Below are 21,237 nucleotides of genomic sequence, written 5' to 3' on the forward strand. Positions count from 1 at the left end.
CTAGTTCTTCTGTCCAACAGGCTCTTCCTAAAGGAGCAACACACATCATGGTAGTTGGCTGCCTTTGCCCTGACTTTACTCCTTCCTGACCAAGGATGGTAAACACCCAATGACCCTGACTCTTCTAAGATGATCCTATAAGAGAGTTTGACTTTGACTTTATCCTGATCATCGGCAATGTTACCCAATGCTGAATATTTACTTTATGCATGTGGGGAGAGTCGATTTTGCTCCGCTTGAACTGTGAGGTGGAAGAAAGGAGCTGACATTGCATGACCTGTTGTGTTTTATAGTGCCACTTTGTTTCATCCTGTGTGATCATGAGCTTCTACATTAGTGTTAGAGCAGGATCTTTATGTGCCTGGTGCGCTGTGTTGCAACACAGATAACCACCTCACACCCTGTGGTGTTCTCTTCCCTCAGTGTTTGGTTAGAGCAAAATTGTTTCTGCCAAGTCGAAGCCATTATATATTTTTTGAGTTTGAAAATAAAGACCTAAACATAACGAATGAATATATATTTACACTGCAAAAGAGTTGCCAGTATTGATGATCCATAATGACAATAAAATGTAGTTTAGTGCATGTTTCAATTTTCCTCCATGTTTTGTAATATCTACGGAACAAGCGTAAAGTTAAATTCATGGGGCTGTTCTCCCGTCCTTCAGCCTTTCGGTCTCACAACAGTGTAAAGTGATTCTTCCATGTGGAGAGGAGCAAGTGGAACAGTGGTGATGTGAATGACGGGACACATTCAATAGATATGCAAGTTCAACATTAAAAACTGACGTGTACAGCAAGTCCAGTCAGGTTGCTCACCACTTGAATCAATTATTATTATTCTTTTTACCTCTCACCTATCACAGGGTCACAATAATAACCTTTACGATGGTCTCAGGTAAAACCTTTCAGCTAAGCACGTAATTGTGTGCAGTAGTGAAACACTCTTTTATTCACGTCACATTGTGGTGCAGTGCCTGTGGTGCCACTGACTCAACAGCTCTCTCTCGTCTGCAGGAGGGCCTTCACCATGTGTTCTTCTCAGCTAACTCAATTACAATATGGCAGCAGTGTGTGTGTGCGCGCGTGATCGGGCTGTGTGTGCTCATTTGATTCTGGCTAGTTGCTACCAGTAATTTGATTGATAATGCACCTGCCACAAACAACAGCGTCCAAATGCTTCACAGTGCATAAACAGAGTTATCATTATCATATCTGGATCAGAAATAGACTGAAATGTAATGGGGCAGAAGTGGCACCTACTTAAATCCTGGGTGGGAAAATGCTGATGTTTATAGGTCTAAAAATGTCCCTAGATCTGACTGACTGTCAGGCACTACAGGAGTTAAGCGTTGTTTCTGTGACAGGTTAAGAGTTGGACAGAGTTGTACGTCCGGAGCCTCCAGTTACGCTGGTGGGTGGATCAACGGCGGCGCTGAAAGCAGACTTCAATGAATTTGGTATATTACTGAATCAAATGATGGACCCACGCACACATTTAAACAACAAACTATTGGTTATTTTGCATCAGTTTGACAATAGCACAATAAATCACGATGGCGGCTATATTCAAGTTTTTATATCACCTTATTTCAACTAAAGCTCTTTTAATGTCTTGAAAATATTTGTATAAGAATTTCAATTTGATAAGAATTTCAAGTCCATTCAGAGTAGTGGAAACCCTGGAACATCGTCTAGTGAAAAACCTCCCTGAACAAAAGCAAACAGATGCTTTTGTTTGCTTTTGTTCAGGGATTCCTCCATGTTTGTTGTTGTTGTTATCGTCCTAGCTGCCACGTGTCTTGTGCATCAGTGGGATCAGTGGACCAGGATGCCATGTGGCAGCATAAGACTAGCAGCGATGTCGAGCCATGTCAGCTGTTTCTTGGCGCCACCAGACAGCTAGAGCTCAGGTGCCATGCAGGGAATTTCCAACTTGTTTTAGTCGCAGTGCCTCCAGTAGCGCCATGGTTTTGTCATTAATATGGACAAATGTCCACCGTCTCTCTCCTCCCCCTCAGTGTGGGGCCCTCGTGCGGTGCTACTGCTCTCTATACACACACTTACACACAACCGCACACCCTCCAGTTCAAAGAGACGCTGGTCCCTCACTGTGTCCGACATGTGGCTCGATTGAGTAAAAGTCTCAGAAAGCACTGATATCATTAATGGCAGTTTCCTGTCATAAAATACATTTTAGTTGGGGTATTAAACTGAAGTCTCCGATTCTTTCATTGAATTCATTGACTACATCAAAGTAGTGATTTTATTTTTTGGAAACACTTGGGTTTCTTTTTTAAACCTTTAAGAGTCACAGTTTTTGCTCTTGAGCCTTGTTGCTGTGAAGAAAGGGAGGGAACGGAAACGTTTAGTGACTTATTTTATGACTTTGACCAGCTTCACAGCAACATTCTGATGAAGCAAAATAACCACGCACCTGAAATCTTTCAATGGACTATCAGTCTGTGGTCATATGATCTGCCCACGTGTACAATTTCTAATATTATCTGTCACGCAGACCTGTCATTGACAAGTTGACAATGACAAACATGCAGTTTATTATCACACTTTTTTGGTCTTCTATGATGTTATCATCAGAAGTCATGCCATGAGACACACACACACACACACACACACACACACAACTGACATATGCATGAGAAAATAACTAGTGAATTGAATAACAAAAGACATCTCTCTCTCTCTCTCTCTCTTTTTGTTTACGTTGACCACTGGCGACCAAGCTCCACCCACACTCCTTTGACAAGCCTCGCTCTCATTGGTGAATAGAGGTGTATTCTGCCAGCGCATTGGATTGATAACTCACACCCAACCTTTCCTCTCTCAGGACATGGCTGTCCAATCACAGTGTGGGAGAGAGAATGAGAGAGCGAGAAAGAAAGAGAGAGAGAGAGAGAGACTTTTGATCTCGGTCTCTCTCTTTGTGTAAGGTGGATTGAGAGTGGGGGTGCATTTAGTAAACAAGCCCACCACAACTGAACACATACGCCAGTGACACTCGCAGGACATAAGCGAGTGAACAGAAACACAAGTTTCAAACAGCCTGTATAACATTGAAACAGCATCCACACACACTTGGACACACACACGTGCACACACAGACGACTGGACACCGATCCTGGACAGATGCTGTTTCTCTCTTCTCTCTGCCGGAGCTCAGCTGGTGGTAGAAGTGCATTCAATTCCCCACACAAAAGGAGGGCAGCTGGCAGACCCACGTCCCCCTGTGTGTGTGTGTGAGGTGTGTGTGTGGGGTGTGTGTGTTCTTGTACTTCTATCTTTGTGGGAACCTGTATGAGTTTCTCATCAGCAGAGTGAGGACATTTTGGCCGGTGTGTTTAATCTGTGCTCCATTCTTCTCCGTTTCAGGTCACATTAAAGCTGAAGGTTTCACATCTGGACAATACATGGGTTTAAGTGAGCTTGAACTGCCAAACGTACTCCTGCTCAAATCAATAGGCCACAAACGGAGGACATTTATATTGATATATGGATGTTTTTTTTTGCACATCACTGTGAGAAAACTGAGACATCTTTGATCTCTGGGTGACTGACACACACAGACACACACACACACACACACACACAGTGAATGGTCTTTTTTCTCCTGTCTCGACAAACATGGTGTCGTCGCCACAAAAGCCTGTGATTGGTCATGGCAGATGAGATTGGCGTTTGATGGCAGCTGGGTGGAGTATGTGGGCGGAGCTTCGCTTCACTGGCGGTCTGGTTTATGCATGTGTGCTGTCATGTGAGCGCATGCATGACTTGGCATGAATAGAAGCCTTCAAATGTATGTGTTTCCATATAAACATTGTGCTACACGTGAATATATTAAGCAGCCCTCCTTTTTCATGTGCCGACACATAGAAACTGTTTCCCTTTAAATGACTGCACCTCACATGTTTTTTAACGTTTGTTTCTGTGACTGTATTTGTGTATTTATTCAGTCGTAACAGAGGTAATAGGAACCACTAGATTGACACACACATCACGTTCAAGCTAATCACGAGTCGCTTATAATTCATCTCCGATTTTTGACAGTAGATCTAAATAAACAGAAAAAAGTGGATTCGGAATCTATCAATCACATTGCTGTGCCTGAACGCCAGGTCATGATTACCCCACTCACGAGTCTGGTTCTAATGCCTTACATCTGTTGACAGAACCAGCAGAACTACACACTCATTTCTGACTGAACATGTTCTCCACGTGCATGGAACACCTGAAAAATCCAATCTATTAACGGTACAAGTAAAGAATGTTACACTGTCAAGCACAGTGCTGGGCAAAGAAACAAGCTAGCTAGAGCACACAAATGTTTTTGAATTTGAAATCTTAAAATTTAAAATACATTTTCAGTTTATGACATTTTGATATTGGAATTATTTCGCAGCAAAAGATATATGAAAAAGTTTCACCGCCACCTGGTGGCCAAAGGTTGTCAGCACAACACAATGAACACGCTTTTACGAAGAGTTTTTAGGAAGATCTGAACCCAGTAGAACAGTATGTTTAGCGACCTATATTGTTATATTATATTATGTATATTCCCCAAAGTTCTTGAGCCATGTTTGTAAAACTAAATCAACATTTTGAGAAAGCACAAGAGGCAAAACAAACAACGCGTCATGTGGCGTGATACTCACCGACATGATCTCTATTTCCAGCAAAGAGTATTTCTTCATGCAGCCGAGGCAGAGCTACAGTGAACAGCCATCTGCACACCACCCCGGGCCTCAGTCCATCCACCTCCGTCTCATCTATTTTCATTAACCTGTCTCTGGATGTTTATCTTTACACCAGGATAAATGGTTATTCGCCTGGTAATTGCACCACCATGTTTTCCTGCTGGCTGCTTGTGTGATTTTCCAATCACAGTGGAGATCCTGTGTTTTCTCAAGCCCAACGGATCGTTTGTAATACCTGCACGTGCGTGTGATTTAATGAGGATGGATGGGGAAAGTGTTGGATAAGTTGCCACACTTCCTCTGCGCTGAAATTATTATTTCTGTTTAGAAAAAAAAGAGTCTAAAATGTATTTACAGGGGTAGTTGTTTTTTTTTCTAGCTGGAGCATTTTTAACTAAATTGCTTAAAAAAAAACCCTGGATTAAATGCTCTGACACAAAAATAAAACACGTGAATAAACTCTAAAATATTGCAGCAGCATTTTTGAAATGACTGGATATGGATGATATGTCTATCTAACCCAACAGTCATTTCTCTAGCCCCTCCCTCTCTCTGCACCAGCTTGCGAATCACAAACTGCGCTGCTCTGAAGGAGTGGCTTTGAGCGGTTTGGCTTTTTGGATTTAAAAAATGTAGCCTAATGCTTTCCACATCATCTATCCCACTTTACTGACTCAAGCAGTTTCTCAGAAAGGGCATATGCCGTTCTTCATATTGGCTCTTTTAGAACCCGTGCAACTGGTCTTTGGCACCGTCCTGCATATCTCAACTCTTCTGACTTATGTTCAAAGAGCCATCCGTGTTCAGTTTTGACATGGAAGCTGACTTTTGACAGTGTCCAATCCTGGGTCAAGACTTCTGTGGCCTCCGTTGAACTCCATCTATTTTAACTCTAACAGATTTCTCAACCTGAAAAAGAACTTAAATAATGTACTGTTGATAGCTGCTGAACATATGAAATGAATAGAATCAAAGCCAGCACAATAATGTTATCATTTTTCTATTAAATAAAGTACAGAACTCTCTCTCTCTCCCTCTCTCTCTCCCTCTCTGTCACTCCCTCTCTCGCCCTTTCTTTCCTCCAATGAGCATACAGTGACATCACGCATTGATGGACCAATGACCAGGATCCCAATCCATCACTGTCAAGCCACAGACCAATCATCTGTGAAATTCAAATCCCTGTGTTCCAATGGCAACCGTGGCCCTTGTCTGGGGGGTTATATAACGCGGAGGAGGCCCAGCCACATTGTCTTGAGCCGTGTATGATGTGCCCAACAGTATCAGATCAGACATATTGATCTCCTTCTCATCTATGGGCTGAACTGGTAAGTGGGATGTGTGGACTGAAACACCCTTCAAAGAAAGACATGGGAACTGCCATTACCAGGAAGCCATCACTGCCATTGACTGGATTTACCAAGCATTCTCACAGACACCATTCACAAGTTGAGGACAAGTATATTGTGCCATACAACAGTTATGGAAGTGATAAAAAAGAATCGGATGAATATCATGTTTTATACCATTTAATTTGGCATAAACTAAATAGAGCACACTCACTACACTGCCACCATGTGGTAAAGGCCTGCAACTGACTAACTCAAGTTAGAAACAACATTCTCTTATTTTTACAAAGTTATTTTTTTTTACAAAAGTTATTGCAGTTGTTTTTGCCCCCAAAATAATTGTCATGTTATTATTAATGGAAGCATTATTGTTGCTAAGAACTTGTCACTTTACATCAAATAGTCGCCAATTGTCAACCACTTTTGCAATATTGTATTTATAGTAACATTAGCAGAGTATCTGCGTGAAATCTGAACGTGAAATCCAGTTGTTAAATGTTAAATACAATTTGCTCTATGAATCGAGACTGGTACACGATCACAAAAATCTATCTGGTAGTAGCTTGTGGTGAAAACTTCTGCTTTATATCAGAAGTATTTATTTTGTATATACTTATACAAGTAAGTAGATGGTTGATAGTATATTTCCATTTGTGACGCCATGTTTCCAGATTGTTGCAATGACATGTTTTCACCAGTGGCGCCGCCAAAAACAAACAGTCTTAATGTGCGCAGTCCTGCTGTAAAGTGTTGATTGAGCAGAAAAAAGACTCATCTGAGACAGTGACGGTAAACACTAAGTGCCTACAACTGAGACTCAGAAGCTGACGAAGAAGCATATGTGCGACCTCAGGCCCTGGCGTTGCTTTAACACAGCACATTTGTCTAACTTGCAGTGAACCTGCTAATCTGCGAGCATGTTTACATGACACTATTGTGTTCAACTGGCTAAGATCAGAATTTTTAAAATGCATGTAAATACCATAGTTCGACTATGGGAGAAAAATGTAACCACAAATATCTATTCAAATGTGCTTAATAACTCTCCATAGCCTGGACTGTGATCGGACCGGGTGACGCGCAGCTGCGCAAGCTTCAGCTACACAACAGACGTAAACAGAGCCATATACTCCTCAGATGTTAAATGCAATGGAGAAGTCATCCTCTCAGATCAAGAAAGCACCCTAAATCCGTGCTCATTTCCACGGTATCACAGCCAACATGAAGACACTCCTGAACTTTGCATGACTCTGAGATTCCCCTCTCTGCACCATCATAAAATCCAAATGGAATGAGTAAGCCGGGCAAAAAGTGCTTCACTGATCGAGAGTTGGAGTTGAATTCATTTACTTTATTTCCTTTTGTTCATTTTGCTCACTGCTTTTACGGATCACAAACTATCAGCACAGTGACTCTGGAGGGTGAAATGGGCCTCATGAAGACACTTGAGACACGCGGCTGTCTTGCACAGACGATCAGGAGCTTGTTGGAAAGATCTAAAGCTGTAGTTTAACAGACTGTGGGGCCGCGAGAAGCAGAGAGTGAGTTGTCTTGTGGTTTTTGCTACTCATCCTTTGTCATTTTGCACTGTTTACCATTTAATTAAAAGTATAATAAACATTGCAGGACTTATTTGCATTAGAAATGCAGTTATTGTGAAGTCCACTTGTGTGGCAATGCAAACCACTGGAAGGTGAAGACCACAGACCCACACATGTGTAACAAAGTTGACTGTCTATGTGCATCGCACTCATGGGGCCAGTCTTGAGTAACATGATGCTCAATATGGTCTTGTGTTGAGCTCCCTGTTAAAAGTTTATCAGTGTTGTTTGTTCACGTTTCTCCGACGTGCAAACCCCAGGATCGCCACTGAGTGTCGCCAGTGGACCTACAGCACAGGTAGCGACTTTGAAAGCCTTATGAAATTGGAATAACCGCCCGTACCCCTTCCAGCAGAGAGGGACCCAGCCTGTGACACCATAGTCAAAGGTCCACTCCAGGTCTACACGTATGAACGAGTTGAGAAAACTTGTCTGCGCCTGAGAAGATCCAGCTGAGGGTGTTCAACATAAACTCCACTGTCCATTGTGCCATGACCCGAATGAAAAGGAGAGTCACTCCTGTCGATTAAACTGATCACAGATATATGATGTTGCACAATTGTGTAAGCCAAGACCTGCAATATCTAGGAAGGACCAGGAAGGATCGAAGGACCATTGGGACCAAATCGCCAGAGCCATGTGGATATGGTCAATAAGGATTTGCTCCATGGGTAAACAAATTGAAAAATGACCAACAATCACCACTGAGATGGGAGGCAGTGTTCTTCTTCTTTTTTTTTTTTTCTCAAACGAATTTGTAATCGATTTAAAATAGCAGTCAGAAAGAACAGTACGATTTGTTCATCACAAGGAAAAATCTGTTTTAGTTCACAAAGTGTACCATAAAAGACATTAAAACTTTGTTAAGACTGCATTTCCAACAAAACGAGACAGGTTTATTTGATAAGAAGGGAATTTTGCTGAGCAATGTTTGTGCGTTTCAATTCTGTTCAACTGGCAAATGTAGTCATTCTCATAACATTAATTTTCATGAAACGAACGATGTCCTAACATAAAGAAACGAAGAGCCGAGTGACGTTATCCAAGTTAAAATGCCCAGACGCTGTACTCGGTTTCTCCACTAGCTGGTGTCAAGAATGACGTCAGGGTGAAATGCGAGAAGCCAGGAACGCAGTACGTTCATGGACCAAACCAATCAGAATGCAGGAAACCAAATCCGAACGAACAATTGGCCACCGAGACACGCAGCCTGTGTGACGTCACCATATGGAGCCAGTCAGCTATGTAGCCACGCCCACTCCGAGCGCTTCCGCGGAAGTGCGCATTCATATTCATAAGGTCACACGCTTTGAAATGTGATTGGTCCGTTGCTCCCCATAATATCTTTCCGTAATGCATATTCATCATAATAAAAGAAAGTCCACTAAATGACCAAGTAGACATGGTTTGAGAGTAGATCACTCCCACTCATTTAAACAAACACACAATGCCATTAAACAAATAAATAAGGAACGGGAAGTGGGACCTGAATTTGCAAGGTAAAACCATAAATACCATAAACATGGCGATAGATTTATAGATTTAGATTTGTTTCTTATTTAGCAAAACGTAGAATTTTTTTTTCATCTATTAACTCCACACCATAAAAGGAGCAGCCAGACATAGCGCTTGTTTATTTATTTTTACGTTGAAATACAGTAAAATGTATTCCACATTTTCCCATCATCTCATATTGTGATGCCCAATACAGCTTAATGGAGCTGAGACAACACGTCATGAACATCTTTAAGGAATTCGGGCAGTGCAAAGGTAACAGATCCCTTCTTTAACCAACACATACACATGAAATAAAATGCATATTTACAACTGCAGCATGAACACAATTAGCATCGTGTTAAATCAAGCATTTATATTTAAAGTTTAAGCTCACACCTTCTCCATTAAAGCCAATAAAAACTTTTTTTAATGCAATGAGGGCTTATCTTAAATAAGAACTATGAATGCGTGACATGAATGGACATCGAGTTAAAACGTGATGCAAAAACTCCTCTTCAAGAATCATTTCAGTATTGACCATTTGATCTGCTCCTTGGCCGACTGTAGAACCTGAAACCAACAGACAGAAGTCTGAGCAGGCTGATTTTATCAGCAGAAAAGAACAAATGTAAAACAAATACCAAAACAACATCAATAAATCAGTCTAGACATAAAGTGTGATTTTATGGTGATTATTATGGTGATATTTACAGCTAGCGAATAAAAGTTTGGGAATGAGTGAATGAATAAAACACATCATAAGCAGTTGTTCAAATGTTTGGGGTCTTTTCTACACCATTAAATCATTGCACCACTAGATGGCAGTCTTGTCCAATACAAGGCGCCTCGGGTTGCAAAATGTCCATTAACAGAAACGTTCATGTTGATCTTCACTCACATAGAGAACTGCTGTAAAAGCTTTCGTCAGAATGGAGTAGAGATTTATGTTTGAATTGCAATTTTGTAACACGTCATAAAGGATCTTATGCAGAAGTAGTGACAATACTTCTGTCATCAGAAATTATAGTCGGATCTCAGGTATAAACACAGGCCTGATACAACATAATAATTGATAAAATAGAAAATCTCAGGCTAAAAGAACAAAAATGGACATCACTCCACAGATTGGGAGAATTATACACTACCTAAAATGCGGTATATTTTCCCATATATACCATGTGGAATATTCGGCACATTATTTAACAACTTTATATGGAGAAATAGGGCAAACAAATATCTTTCTCCAGGAAGAAAAGATGGATGGTTTCAAATCTGGAGCAATTATGACATAGCACAGATCAGAGACCAACGTTCAGCAGAGGGAGACATGAAAACATTTAAGGAGCTGTGGCACGATTCAGGAAGCCGGCTAACCAAAGCTGGTTAGAGTATTCAGTGTCAGATGGGGGTTAATGGTTAGTAATAAACCTAGAGTCAAACTCAAGGCTCTGGAGCCAAACACTGTGTGTTTCTAATGCAATGCATGGAGCTTATCGAAGTCAGCCAAACATAGCCTCAGAGGATTCAAAGACTTTTCTGTAAAGATCATTTGTGTTTGACACGGAAGGATCCAGATCTCACCAGCAGCGGTGATGCTGCTCAAGTATAGACGGTCAACAGTCATGAACATGCAGTTGGTAGTGGGTGCGTGTGTGACATGATGGTGCCTTCTGGTGTCAGGAGAACTTACATTAGAGGTCAGAGCCAGTTTCTCACTTATGTGCTGGAAGGGTCAAAGCATGAGAAGAAGAGGAAATTAGAGGAGCACAGGCCAAGCACAATAGCATTAGTGGAGAATTAGTGGATGAAGAGCCGCTGTGTTTCTGCTAGCATTTCAAGATGGCAGAAGTTAATCCACCCAAAGAGATGGCTTCTAAATACAGTGGCTAAGATCATCACCTGACACATCCAGGCTCAGTTTTCTGTTAGAAAGTTGACAGAAAAGTGTGCATCTGGCAGCCATTTTGATGCAGGGAAACTATTTTGCTGATAAATGTTTACGGACTGAACACACTGTCAGCTCCACATTGAAAGTGCAGATGATGATTTTGTGTGAAATTTGGAAATAGAAGTGACTAGTGTGAATTTGTTTCACTTTACATGAGACAGGAGAGCGACAGTTGCGTGACCCTGTTGCCTATATCACCGGGGGTGGACAACCACAGAAAGATAACTGGAGACCACGTTGTTGGTTTATGGTTCCTCCTCTGGTTTGGTTGGAAAAGCAGATTGTTGGAATTTTAACAAGATGATGTTCACAATTATCAGCAGATGCACCTCATAAATGCTAATGTGTGGTTGGATTAGTGGAGCTATAAAGCAACAATGCAGTCAGAACAGCTTCCCGTTCCCAGGAATCCACAGTAGTGTGACACAACAAGGAAGAAGTGTATGAAGTGTAGAAGTTACCTGGGCTACACTCTGTTCTGATAAAGGATTCTCGTCCGCCTGTGAGAGAGCAAAGTGTTGTCACCAGTTGTTACACACTTGGAGTACAATGGCAGTTTGTCATGCACGTGTTAGAACAACACATTTTCATTGAGAAAACTTCAGACACACTTCACTAAGTGACAATATCAATCATTTGTGGACATTTGTGACAGAAAACGCGATGGTAAATTCAGCCTGCTCAGTGCATCAGCCAAAACACTGTGACTGGGTTGAATATTCAAACGCTACAGCATCAGTCTTTGAGCACAAATTCATTCAAACTCAATGGATGAGGATACACTGAATAACTTGAGAGAGATTGGACAAATATGGCGCAGGTGGTTGGCCAAGATGAGTTGATCCAACCAATCTTCTCCTCTATTGCTCATTTTCACTTGATCTCCTCAGAACCACAGATATATGCTAAACCTCTAACTCCAACTAGGCTCCAAGAGTCAAGGATTTACTTGTATGAATTTACTGCTCTTTTATTTTCTTAAATTGTTCCTATGAAGCAGGCCATGATTTGTTGTCTTGAAGCTAAAAAAGGAAGTACAATGACTATGAAAGATGTGAAAGATCAGATTTAAAAAAAGTGCTGGTGTTTGGTGATATAGGCTCAAAGAAATATCCCCATAAATTGTCATTCTGGTGATAAAATGAAGGGAAAAAAACAAGATAAATACACGCAAATTACAAATTACAGGTGTTCGTCTCACTAGACATTTCGAATATCCTGGGGTTTCCAGGTCACAGCCTGTAACTTCTCTCCATTACTGGTGTCAACATCAACAAAAATGTGTTTAATTATCAGTTAAATAATTAAAACTCTTTTCCACTGACGGGAGTCAAAGAGCAGAATGAAGATTAAGGCTTGATTTAACAAGTGATGGGCAAACACTTCCTTCAGTTTCTGAGTAGACGACACTCAAACTCATGCACTTAGTCAACAGTCTTTTCCAGACTCTGAACTCTTCCACTCAATTCACACTGTTTACCTAAAATCTCTGAGACTCTACAGCAGCTGAGACCTGTCTGCTTGACCCTCAAGGTTACCAGTGATGTAATCAAAGAGGACAAAACCATAGGCTTGATCAGCCATGAGCTGACCGGTGAAAACAAGGGTGGGAGGGGAAGGCAGAGAGACAAGGCAGGTTGAGCAGGCACAACCAGATAGACAAGTCACGATCAGGTGTGAGTGACTGAAGGAGCATCACTCACTCTGTAGTTGACCTTCTGCAGCACCTGCTGAGGGTCGCTCTCCAGAATCACCCTGAGAGAAGACAACATCTGTCAGAAGTACACACCAGCACTTGGGTATTTCAGGGAAATATGAATTCACACACACAAATCTGTGGCCGGGATAGTTATAGAAATCAAATAAACATATTTGTCGATGGCTGTTTATGGGTCTATTTCTATTTATCAAGTTACATTTCACTGTGACTTGGAAGACACAGTGTAGATAAAGGGTGGGACGCATCTTAACTTACCCTCCGTCAATGATCTCATCAACAACAAGGAAAACTCCATCCATATTGTCCAGCAAACACCTGCGCTCAACATTTTTCCTGGGAACAAAAAGAGTGTGATGAAGACGGGCAGGCATGTACCATCATCATCAATGTACATTGAAGAGGAAATTGATTTAACGGGGACACCCCAACCGTCCTTCACCTTAACTGAGGAAACAAGTCCACATGTAATGAAAAACAGTCTCTCAATTATCACCAGGGACATGTCCCAGAAAAGCCGAGCGGCAATAGAGCAGCATGAAACCTGAGTCTAACTGCATAGAATGGACCTTCTTAAGGTGCTGCAGGGAAAGTGTCTTACACCTTCGTGGAAATTTCGAGTACAGTTATAAGACAGGAAGACGTGTATGTGTGGGCTTGTTTATACTGCCTCGTGAGGACCAATTCCTGACAACACACTATCGTTGTGGGGACCTTACGTCCTCCTGGGGAGGGTCCAAATCTCATGTTCAGTATGATAACTTCATTATAACTTGGTTTAAGTTTGGTTCAGAGTCATGGTTAAGGTGAGCCATTTGTTTTGGATGGTTAGGTTTAGGGTGAGAGGCTGGAGAAAGTGTTATATCAATGAGAAACCTCCTGTGTGTGTGTGTGTGTGTGTTTTATAGGCAAGTTCCAAGCTGGTGCCCAACAACGGTCTCAGTAAGGGCCACAGTTGGAATCTCAATCTTGCACAGTACTCTCAACAAGACAGCAAGCTTTCCTCTCTACATGTTTTATTGTCGCCCTTCAGGAAAAAAAAAAGTTAAATCAAACAGATGCAGGATCGACTGACTTAGAAGCATTGCCAATGAAACCATTAAAACCAGGTTCAGAAGTACACTATTATTGATGCAAAATGGATTGAAAAAACACAACAAACATGTACAAATGCTCACACGATGTGATACATGCCTTGAAGGTTGAGCGTTAGCTTACCTCAGAATCTGAGTCAGGGAATCAAACAAGCAGTTCAACACCGACATCAACATCAGCTGCAGAACAAAAAAAGAACAGCAATCATCAGCATTAATCTTGTACTGCTTATTTCAAGCAGTTATCATCAACATTTCATTGTTTAACAACAAGAAAACTGTAATTTCCAAACTACTTTGCTTGAAAACATTGAAGCTGTGTGAGCTTCAATGTAGCCACTAGACAGATCAATGCAAACACAAAAAATAGGAGGGCGAAGGCATGAAGTAGTTTTCTATATGGTTCCAATCTGGTTGTCATTTGGCTTAGGTAGCACTTTATATTAGACATAAATGGTACCATGTAGAGGGGTTACCTCATTCTCCTGTGCACTTCCAACAACATAGAAGAAAAGATCTATGCTACTCTTGTAAATGATGGTCATCCCCTCCAGGAAAGCAATCTCATCTGCAAAACAAAAAGGAAAAGATTGCACCTAAAGGACGGGGAAATCGCAATGCAACAGGAGGGGTGAGGTGGGAGTGGCGAGATGTAGCCCAACAGAAAGTTAAAAAAGCCACAATGGAAGTCTGGATTCGGATGTCACAGGGTGAAACTGCTCTCCACACTGAAACTACAGAAAAGTGAGGATGTTCTGTCGAGTTAAATGAGCAGAATCATTCAGGACAGAATGATCTTTGGTGTGAACTACCACAGAGCGTGTTTTAAAGCAGAATGTAAAATTGCCCCAGGCTGGCATTTGCTGGTCTAAACAGACGACACTAGAGACGGGTGAGAGTGCAGGGACACAATGAACAGGGTGGGACACAAACAGGAGGGGTTGATAGCCAAAGACTGCTTACTGTCTGCTTTGTGAGTCTTGTTGAAAATGTTGGTTTCAAAGTTCTTCTGCTCCTTCATGGATGGGTACAAGTCCTTGTCATAGTACTGAAACACACATAAAGCAAAGCTCACGACCAACTCATACAGTCAATAAGAACATAAAGAAATACGCAACTGTCCAAAAATAACAGTACAACTTCATCAAACAACAAGACGTTAGGTCAGATGATGTAGTTCAACATAAGGGCACAACAGTTGGTCCGAGGATTCCATCTCGCAAATGTGGCCCATACTGGTAGCCATCAATGAAAGACGTGTGTCCACAGCAAACGCCCACAACATCACACTCACACCACCACGATCCACCAGAACATTAGCGTCAGCTGAAATAGATCTTCGGCATAACATAAAGTTGGGAATGCAAGTGCATAACTTTGTGTTGACAATAACAATAACAATCCCTCAGTATTCTCCTTCAGAGCGTGAATCTGAATCTGATACCATCTAAATCGCTCTTTTGCTCTATTTTGTTGCTACTATGTGACTAAAACTGCTCTTGTCTCTGCGACCCAGGTCTGTATTCAAACTTTTTTTTACTCCAAAACATTTATTTAAACATGCCCTCTAGTGTTGCCTAGACAGAACTTACTGGTGTCCGACATCTGCTTGTGTAAAGTAGTAACTTCATCGGGCACCATTTTCACAGATGAGCTTGTCTATCTGCCGCCATGTTGCCTGCTGAAATTTTTTTGGCAACCAAAGGGTTAAGTCTTTAACTTCCACACTGCCGGGAGACAATCAAGCTCAGCATTTTGACCAACTTTTTCTTATTGTTCAGGTCCTCGACACAGCTCTTTAGGTCTCATGGTTTTTAATTACAAAAGTCACCAAAGCAGGAAAGAAAAACAAACAAAAAAATATCCCTCCCTCCCCAACCAGAAGGACACGTGCCAGGTTATGAAGTTGTTGCATGTATTGCATGTTCAGTTTTTACATTATTGATGAACACATAATGAAAATTCTAGATTTGAGCCAGGATCAGGACTTAGTTGCCCAACTGTAGAAAATATGAACAAAATAATTCAGTGATCAAACCTTTGACAGGAGTCTGTTGCCATCGTTGTCCAAGATGAATAAAGCTTTCACTGTGTAGAGTGAAGGTTCCTGCCAGACACGAAAAACACCATGAACAAACATCAACATTTATTGTCTAACTAAAATAAATAAATAAATTGTTCTGTCCAAGTCAGCGTGAAGTGGTCCAGAGCCGGGTCAAAGTTCTGTTATGCACTGACTTGTATAGATCCCCAGTCAGAGTGTATCACAGAACTTAGACCACACTCTAAAAGCTCATGCAGCAGGCCTGCTTTCCTGCTCATCTTTAGTGGGGTGGAAAATGACATAATAACACAGAACTGAACCCATCACTCACATTGTAATTGGTTAGGGTTACTTTCTTGTCTCATAATATTCATAGGATGAAAGTTTCATCATCATTTGCATTTCACTGTCAAAAATATAATAATATTTCTGTCATACATTTCAGATGTCTGAACATCTTCCATCAAATTCAACAGTTTGACATGACAGATCACTTTGCAATGGCTTCCCAAACATGTATGTCTCCAGGTTAACAAAACTGAAGTCGAGCTGTCTGCAGTTGTCATGGTGAGGACACGTCATTTGAGAAAACTGAAGCTCAGTTTGTCACGTCACAGCACGATAATATAATAATATATATGTATATATAATATGCAGGGTTTGACATTCAACCTCAGATTATTCTGAAGTCCAGTATATCATAAACAATACCACAATAAAACAATTCAATATCTTTTTTTTTTTTGCACTGAACTGCACAATGAAGGGTAGAAGTGTAGAAAAGCTTGTTTTGGTAAATGTAGGTATCTGATAATGGATCACTCATTAAGAAGAGTACCAAAATTTGGAAAAGCTACATGATTGTGGCTTTTCCAAATACTAACCATGATCCTGGCTGAGTCTCACTCACAAATGGAACCTTGGACCTCGACTTCCAGTGAGCTACGAGGACACCATTGCAGAGTTATGAGCCAGGTAGAGGGAGACACCATAACGGTCAAGTTTGGCACTAACACAGAGAGAAAAGGCAGAGCACCAGACAGCAGGTTGGAGGGAGGTAGAGAGAGGCAGAAGCAGAGCGAGGGGTGGACGTGGCACATTCACGCTACACGTCAGCTGCTCACCAAACATCTGCCGAGTAAACGCACACCAGAATTAAAGGTCTACTCCGACACACAGTGCGACAGTCTGGATCAGACTGGTTCCTCGACAGAACAAAGCTGATCTCTATGTCCCCAGCGCCACTTAACAGTGCGTCTAAGTGGATCACGGAGAACCACGGACGCTGTCATGGCGTTAAGTTAACACCTTCCTAAGTTCCAGAAGTGTGTGCAGTGGCACCGACCTGCTCCATGGTACTTAAAAACAGCGCTCAGAACCTGATGCTGGCTCGGACAAATGGACCGTGGAGCGCTTCTCACCAACACACACAAAAGTACTGCCCGACAGTGCAACGCGTAAAACTGCGGGAAATGTAGCGAAAGCGACGACTCGAGTAGACAGCAGCATGTAGCTGCTCTCCAACGGTTGGTCCGACTCACCAGCGACACGGAGTCCATCGCCGCCGTCTTCAGCTGTGTTGACGTGGACACTTGTGAGCTGTCACGCACAGCTCAGCTCGGTGTTCCTTCTCTCGGGAGCGCGCCCGCCGGCCGGATGCAGCGCGCGCTCAGTCCATCCATATCCTACTTTTCACACTTAAACTGTTGTGTTTTCAAATGTGTATTTACACACATGTAAAATATGTAGCGACCATGGTGACGATTTATGAGACATTCAAACGAATCGAATTGAGGCTCAAACGGTTGGGTCCAAACATTGCTCCGCAATGTCACAAATACCCCACAGTTCAACAAGTGAACATTTGGTTATCCCTCGTATCTGTAGCTGCAAGCACTGCCACGCTGTTTGTTTCTTTTCGCCTGCTTTTTAAGACAACGACAAAAAAGAAGACACGACAAGTTTATTTTTCACGACTAGCAAATAGAAATTAATCATTACTATGTAGTATATATTTGTTATATATATATGTATATAATATTTAGCGTGTAATGGTTGTTCAACTTTAGATAACGCTATAAATAAAAGTCTCCATTAACACGTCTGTCGCAACAGAGACGCCGTGTCACGTGAGCCAGAATAGGTACCGCCCCTTGCCGCGTTGCATTCTGGTAACTGTTTTTTTTTTGGCAACTGAAAACTACAGAAATGACAGACATCAAGCCGCCACCTCTCCGTAGCCTGGACGATTTCCTGCTGGGTTCGGCCAGGTTCGCCGTCCCTGATGTCCGGAACTTGGACCGTTGGAACAACCGAATCATTAACAACCTCCTCTACTACCAGAGCAACTACTTTGTGAGCGCGTTGGTCCTGCTGCTGCTGCTGGGGTGAGCCCCGTCTGTTCTTCCTGTTTGGAGAATGAGGGCAGATCCTGGGAAATGGTCAGATCTCATACGGGGCTTTATTGATGAGTAGTGGCAAAGATGACATACGTAATGTCGGATTTTACCGTGGTCATTTAACCCCACCTTCGACCACTCGTTTCTCTGACAACCCACCTAGAAGTGGCACACTACTATCCTATATTGGTCATGTAAGGCATGTGCAATGTGTGTGAGGAGAGTGACATTAACTTCCGTTCAAGTCATGAAACGGCTCTCTTAAGAGTCTAGTAAATAGTTTTTCAGATCCACTGACATTGATGTTGATGTGTTTCATCTCATCCCTTTATTCAGGCTGGGTTACATTATATAAAAATATAAAAAATCAGTTCATCATGACATTCAGGAAGAATATTGGCAGTAATAATGTGCGCCCCAAACTAAATAAAAAATGCATAGAGATGCTGGTTTAATTTTCCTCTTCATCTCCCATGGTGTACTAAGTTTCCTCTTTCCTCCCTGGCAGGTACTTCCAACCATTCCAGTTGTTAGTTGGTGCTGTTGTTGTCACCCTCTTGTTCCTAGGCTTCACATGGGCTGCTGAAAACCAGGCGCCTGTGCGCCGCTTCCGTCGAAACTACCCCTCTGTTTGTCTTGCGGCTATTCTTCTGGCCAGCTATTTCATGTTGTCAGTGCTCGGTGCTGTGGCTGTGTTCTTGTTCGGGATTTTCTTTCCACTTCTAAGTAAGTGGTCAACACACTTTTCATTCAGTTTGTATGGTTTGTCATTTAAGTGTTGTTCTACACATGCTATGCCGAGTGTGGCGTAGTTTTATCACATACAGGTGGTTCTTGATGTACAGTATTTTAATCCAAGGAACACCCTCTTCTTCACTGAAAAAGACTGAAGATTATGATAATGTCTTTATAGTCATTTGTCAATGTAAACGGCTTGGAACACAGTGTAGCACCCTTGATGTGTGGGTCTTCTTTCCTCTCAGTTGTTCTGATCCATGCCTCCGTGAGACTACGCAGCCTGAAGAACAAGCTGGAGAACAAGCTGGAGAGCATCGGCCTGAAGAGGACACCTATGGGACTTCTGCTGGAGGCCCTGGGGCAGGAGCAGGAGGCTGGCTCCTAAAGGAAACGCTGTTTGTATAGACTCGGTCTGAAGATGAAATTATTACGATTCTCACAACTAAAAACAAGAACGTGGCTCCAGGGACACTAAGGAAAGTTTGTTTGACCAACGTCTGAGATAAGTGTCATCTAGAAAACATGACACTCATGACACTCGATTGTATTCCAAAGTGTTATGAACTATGTGACTTCATCTGCCATATTAAAGACAAAAGTCTCCAACCAGACCCTAGCACTTAGTTTAACTTGAAAACCTGATAAAGTAAGATGGTCTTCATCATGCTTGCTGGACACTTTATCAGTGTTGCTTCTTTCTTCTCAGTTATCTGTTTTGCTCCCGACTTATCAAGCCCTTCACTTATCCATGTTTCATCTATGCTCAGCTCGGCTTCTTCGTTTCCCTACTAGTCTGAGATTAGGGAGTGCACAGTCGGAACCTGATTTTGCTTTCGGGATCTGTCTTGTAGGAAACTGACATATTGCGTTGAATATAAAAGAGGTTTTCATTTGGTCTAGTCATGTCCTTATTTACCGAACAGCAGTGGCTTTTTAATGACAGTATCTGAATGGAGGCCAATGTATCTGTTTATACTGAGATCTAAAGTGGTCATCGAGAATAGAGCATTTGGTTTGGAGTGAATCTGTATTTTTTTCTATTTAATAAAAAATAGAGGAGCAGTAGCCGTAGAGAAGGACATTGTTTACAGTATTCTCTCTTTCAGAACCAATATGTTAACTCATTCTATAAGGCCTGTGCTATGTATAGTGCAGAAACACAGTGATGAAGTTCTGACCATTTTCTTTTTAATGTACTAATGTTTACTCCTGAGGTTTCAAATCCTTTTGGATGATCTGATGTACACAACTCTTTTATTTTCTCAAATGTGTTGAGGTGAACTCTCAGAGTTCATCAGATATTTTGTGAAAATGGTGAAATGAAGTTTGATTTCACATTCTTTGCTTTTTGCTCATGCTTTTTATTCAATGTGTCAAACACGTGACCAGCTGACTTATTGCTGAGTGCCAGATGTTTGTCTGTTAATAGTGGTATTCATGTTTGTGCACAAGTGCACAATGCAGTTTGCAACTCACATTGCTGCCTTTCATTCTGCTCAAGCTTGGTTTTATTTGATTGATTTGATGTATTTTATTCATTCCCACAATGAAAAATTATCCCAAACTTTGTTAAATGTTTGTTTTTTATTTGTTTACATTTTTAAAAATAAATGAAAAAATGATTTTCTTGACTGTTCCTGATAAAATTTATTTTGAGTGTATCAAAATCACACTCTCACACGCACAGTTCAAAATAAAGATACAGTTTTATTACAGTTAGGATGATCAAAACGAGGGCTCTGATGAATATTCTCAATGGGTTATTTATCGGCATCGCTGTAAATCCAGTGAGGGTCGTGTTTGAGGCTCTTGCCAGTAGGTGGCTCTAATACTTCACACCAGCGCATCAATCCATATGATGGTTATTTCCCAGATAGTAAACAAGAATAAGGAAATCGTTAAATGTCGTTATTTTAATGGCAAAACAATGTGCGTAGGGTTCGATTAACGCGATGGCAACATGGGACTTGCGACAGCAGACAAAAAAATATCGGTCGTGAATCTTACGTGAATAAATCATAAGTACTGCCACAAAACAACCAGACAGAGGGCTCGTGTCAAAAGGGGAATACAGGACTTCATCGACCTGTCATCGACATGTCAGTGGGTACGAGGTGGCGCAAGACTGGCGATCTGACG

The 21,237-nt window shown here is 41.7% G+C and overlaps 2 protein-coding genes across 4 annotated transcripts; one reads left to right on the top strand and one right to left on the bottom strand.

Moving 5' to 3' along the window:
• Window positions 1-9,257: 9,257 nt before the first annotated feature.
• Window positions 9,258-17,630, bottom strand: copz2 (COPI coat complex subunit zeta 2). Of its 3 annotated transcripts, XM_053851691.1 has the most exons (11): window positions 17,503-17,564; window positions 16,846-16,903; window positions 15,956-16,024; window positions 14,881-14,965; window positions 14,394-14,485; window positions 14,042-14,097; window positions 13,082-13,159; window positions 12,810-12,861; window positions 11,568-11,606; window positions 10,849-10,881; window positions 9,258-9,728 (listed from the first exon to the last, which is right to left on the bottom strand). In XM_053851691.1, the coding sequence occupies exons 2-11, from the start codon at window positions 16,846-16,848 to the stop codon at window positions 9,681-9,683; spliced, it is 555 nt and encodes a 184-aa protein (XP_053707666.1). In that variant the 5' UTR covers window positions 16,849-16,903; window positions 17,503-17,564; the 3' UTR covers window positions 9,258-9,680. The 3 variants fall into 3 exon arrangements, with proteins under 3 accessions (XP_053707666.1, XP_053707665.1, XP_053707667.1); XM_053851690.1 differs by lacking the exon at window positions 16,846-16,903 and having other exon boundaries at window positions 9,259-9,728; window positions 17,503-17,628; XM_053851692.1 differs by lacking the exons at window positions 10,849-10,881; window positions 16,846-16,903 and having other exon boundaries at window positions 9,259-9,728; window positions 17,503-17,630.
• A 507-nt stretch (window positions 17,631-18,137) lies between these two features.
• Window positions 18,138-20,725, top strand: praf2 (PRA1 domain family, member 2). The gene is made up of 3 exons (XM_053851693.1): window positions 18,138-18,348; window positions 18,869-19,086; window positions 19,344-20,725. The coding sequence occupies exons 1-3, from the start codon at window positions 18,170-18,172 to the stop codon at window positions 19,481-19,483; spliced, it is 537 nt and encodes a 178-aa protein (XP_053707668.1). The 5' UTR covers window positions 18,138-18,169; the 3' UTR covers window positions 19,484-20,725.
• The last annotated feature ends 512 nt before the right edge of the window (window positions 20,726-21,237 follow it).

Source organism: Synchiropus splendidus, chromosome 19 (assembly GCF_027744825.2).
Source record: "Synchiropus splendidus isolate RoL2022-P1 chromosome 19, RoL_Sspl_1.0, whole genome shotgun sequence".
NCBI classification, from domain to species: domain Eukaryota; kingdom Metazoa; phylum Chordata; class Actinopteri; order Syngnathiformes; family Callionymidae; genus Synchiropus; species Synchiropus splendidus.

Coding starts and splice junctions, on each gene's coding strand:
- copz2 (XM_053851690.1), bottom strand. Junction 14,966..15,955: donor GCAACAGACTCCTGTCAAAG/GTTTGATCACTG, acceptor TGTGTGTTTCAG/TACTATGACAAGGACTTGTA. Junction 9,729..10,848: donor AACTGGCTCTGACCTCTAAT/GTAAGTTCTCCT, acceptor TGTTGGTTTCAG/GTTCTACAGTCGGCCAAGGA.
- praf2 (XM_053851693.1), top strand. CDS start 18,170: ATGACAGACATCAAGCCGCCACCTCTCCGTAGCCTGGACGATTTCCTG. Junction 18,349..18,868: donor GTCCTGCTGCTGCTGCTGGG/GTGAGCCCCGTC, acceptor CCTCCCTGGCAG/GTACTTCCAACCATTCCAGT. Junction 19,087..19,343: donor GATTTTCTTTCCACTTCTAA/GTAAGTGGTCAA, acceptor CTTTCCTCTCAG/TTGTTCTGATCCATGCCTCC.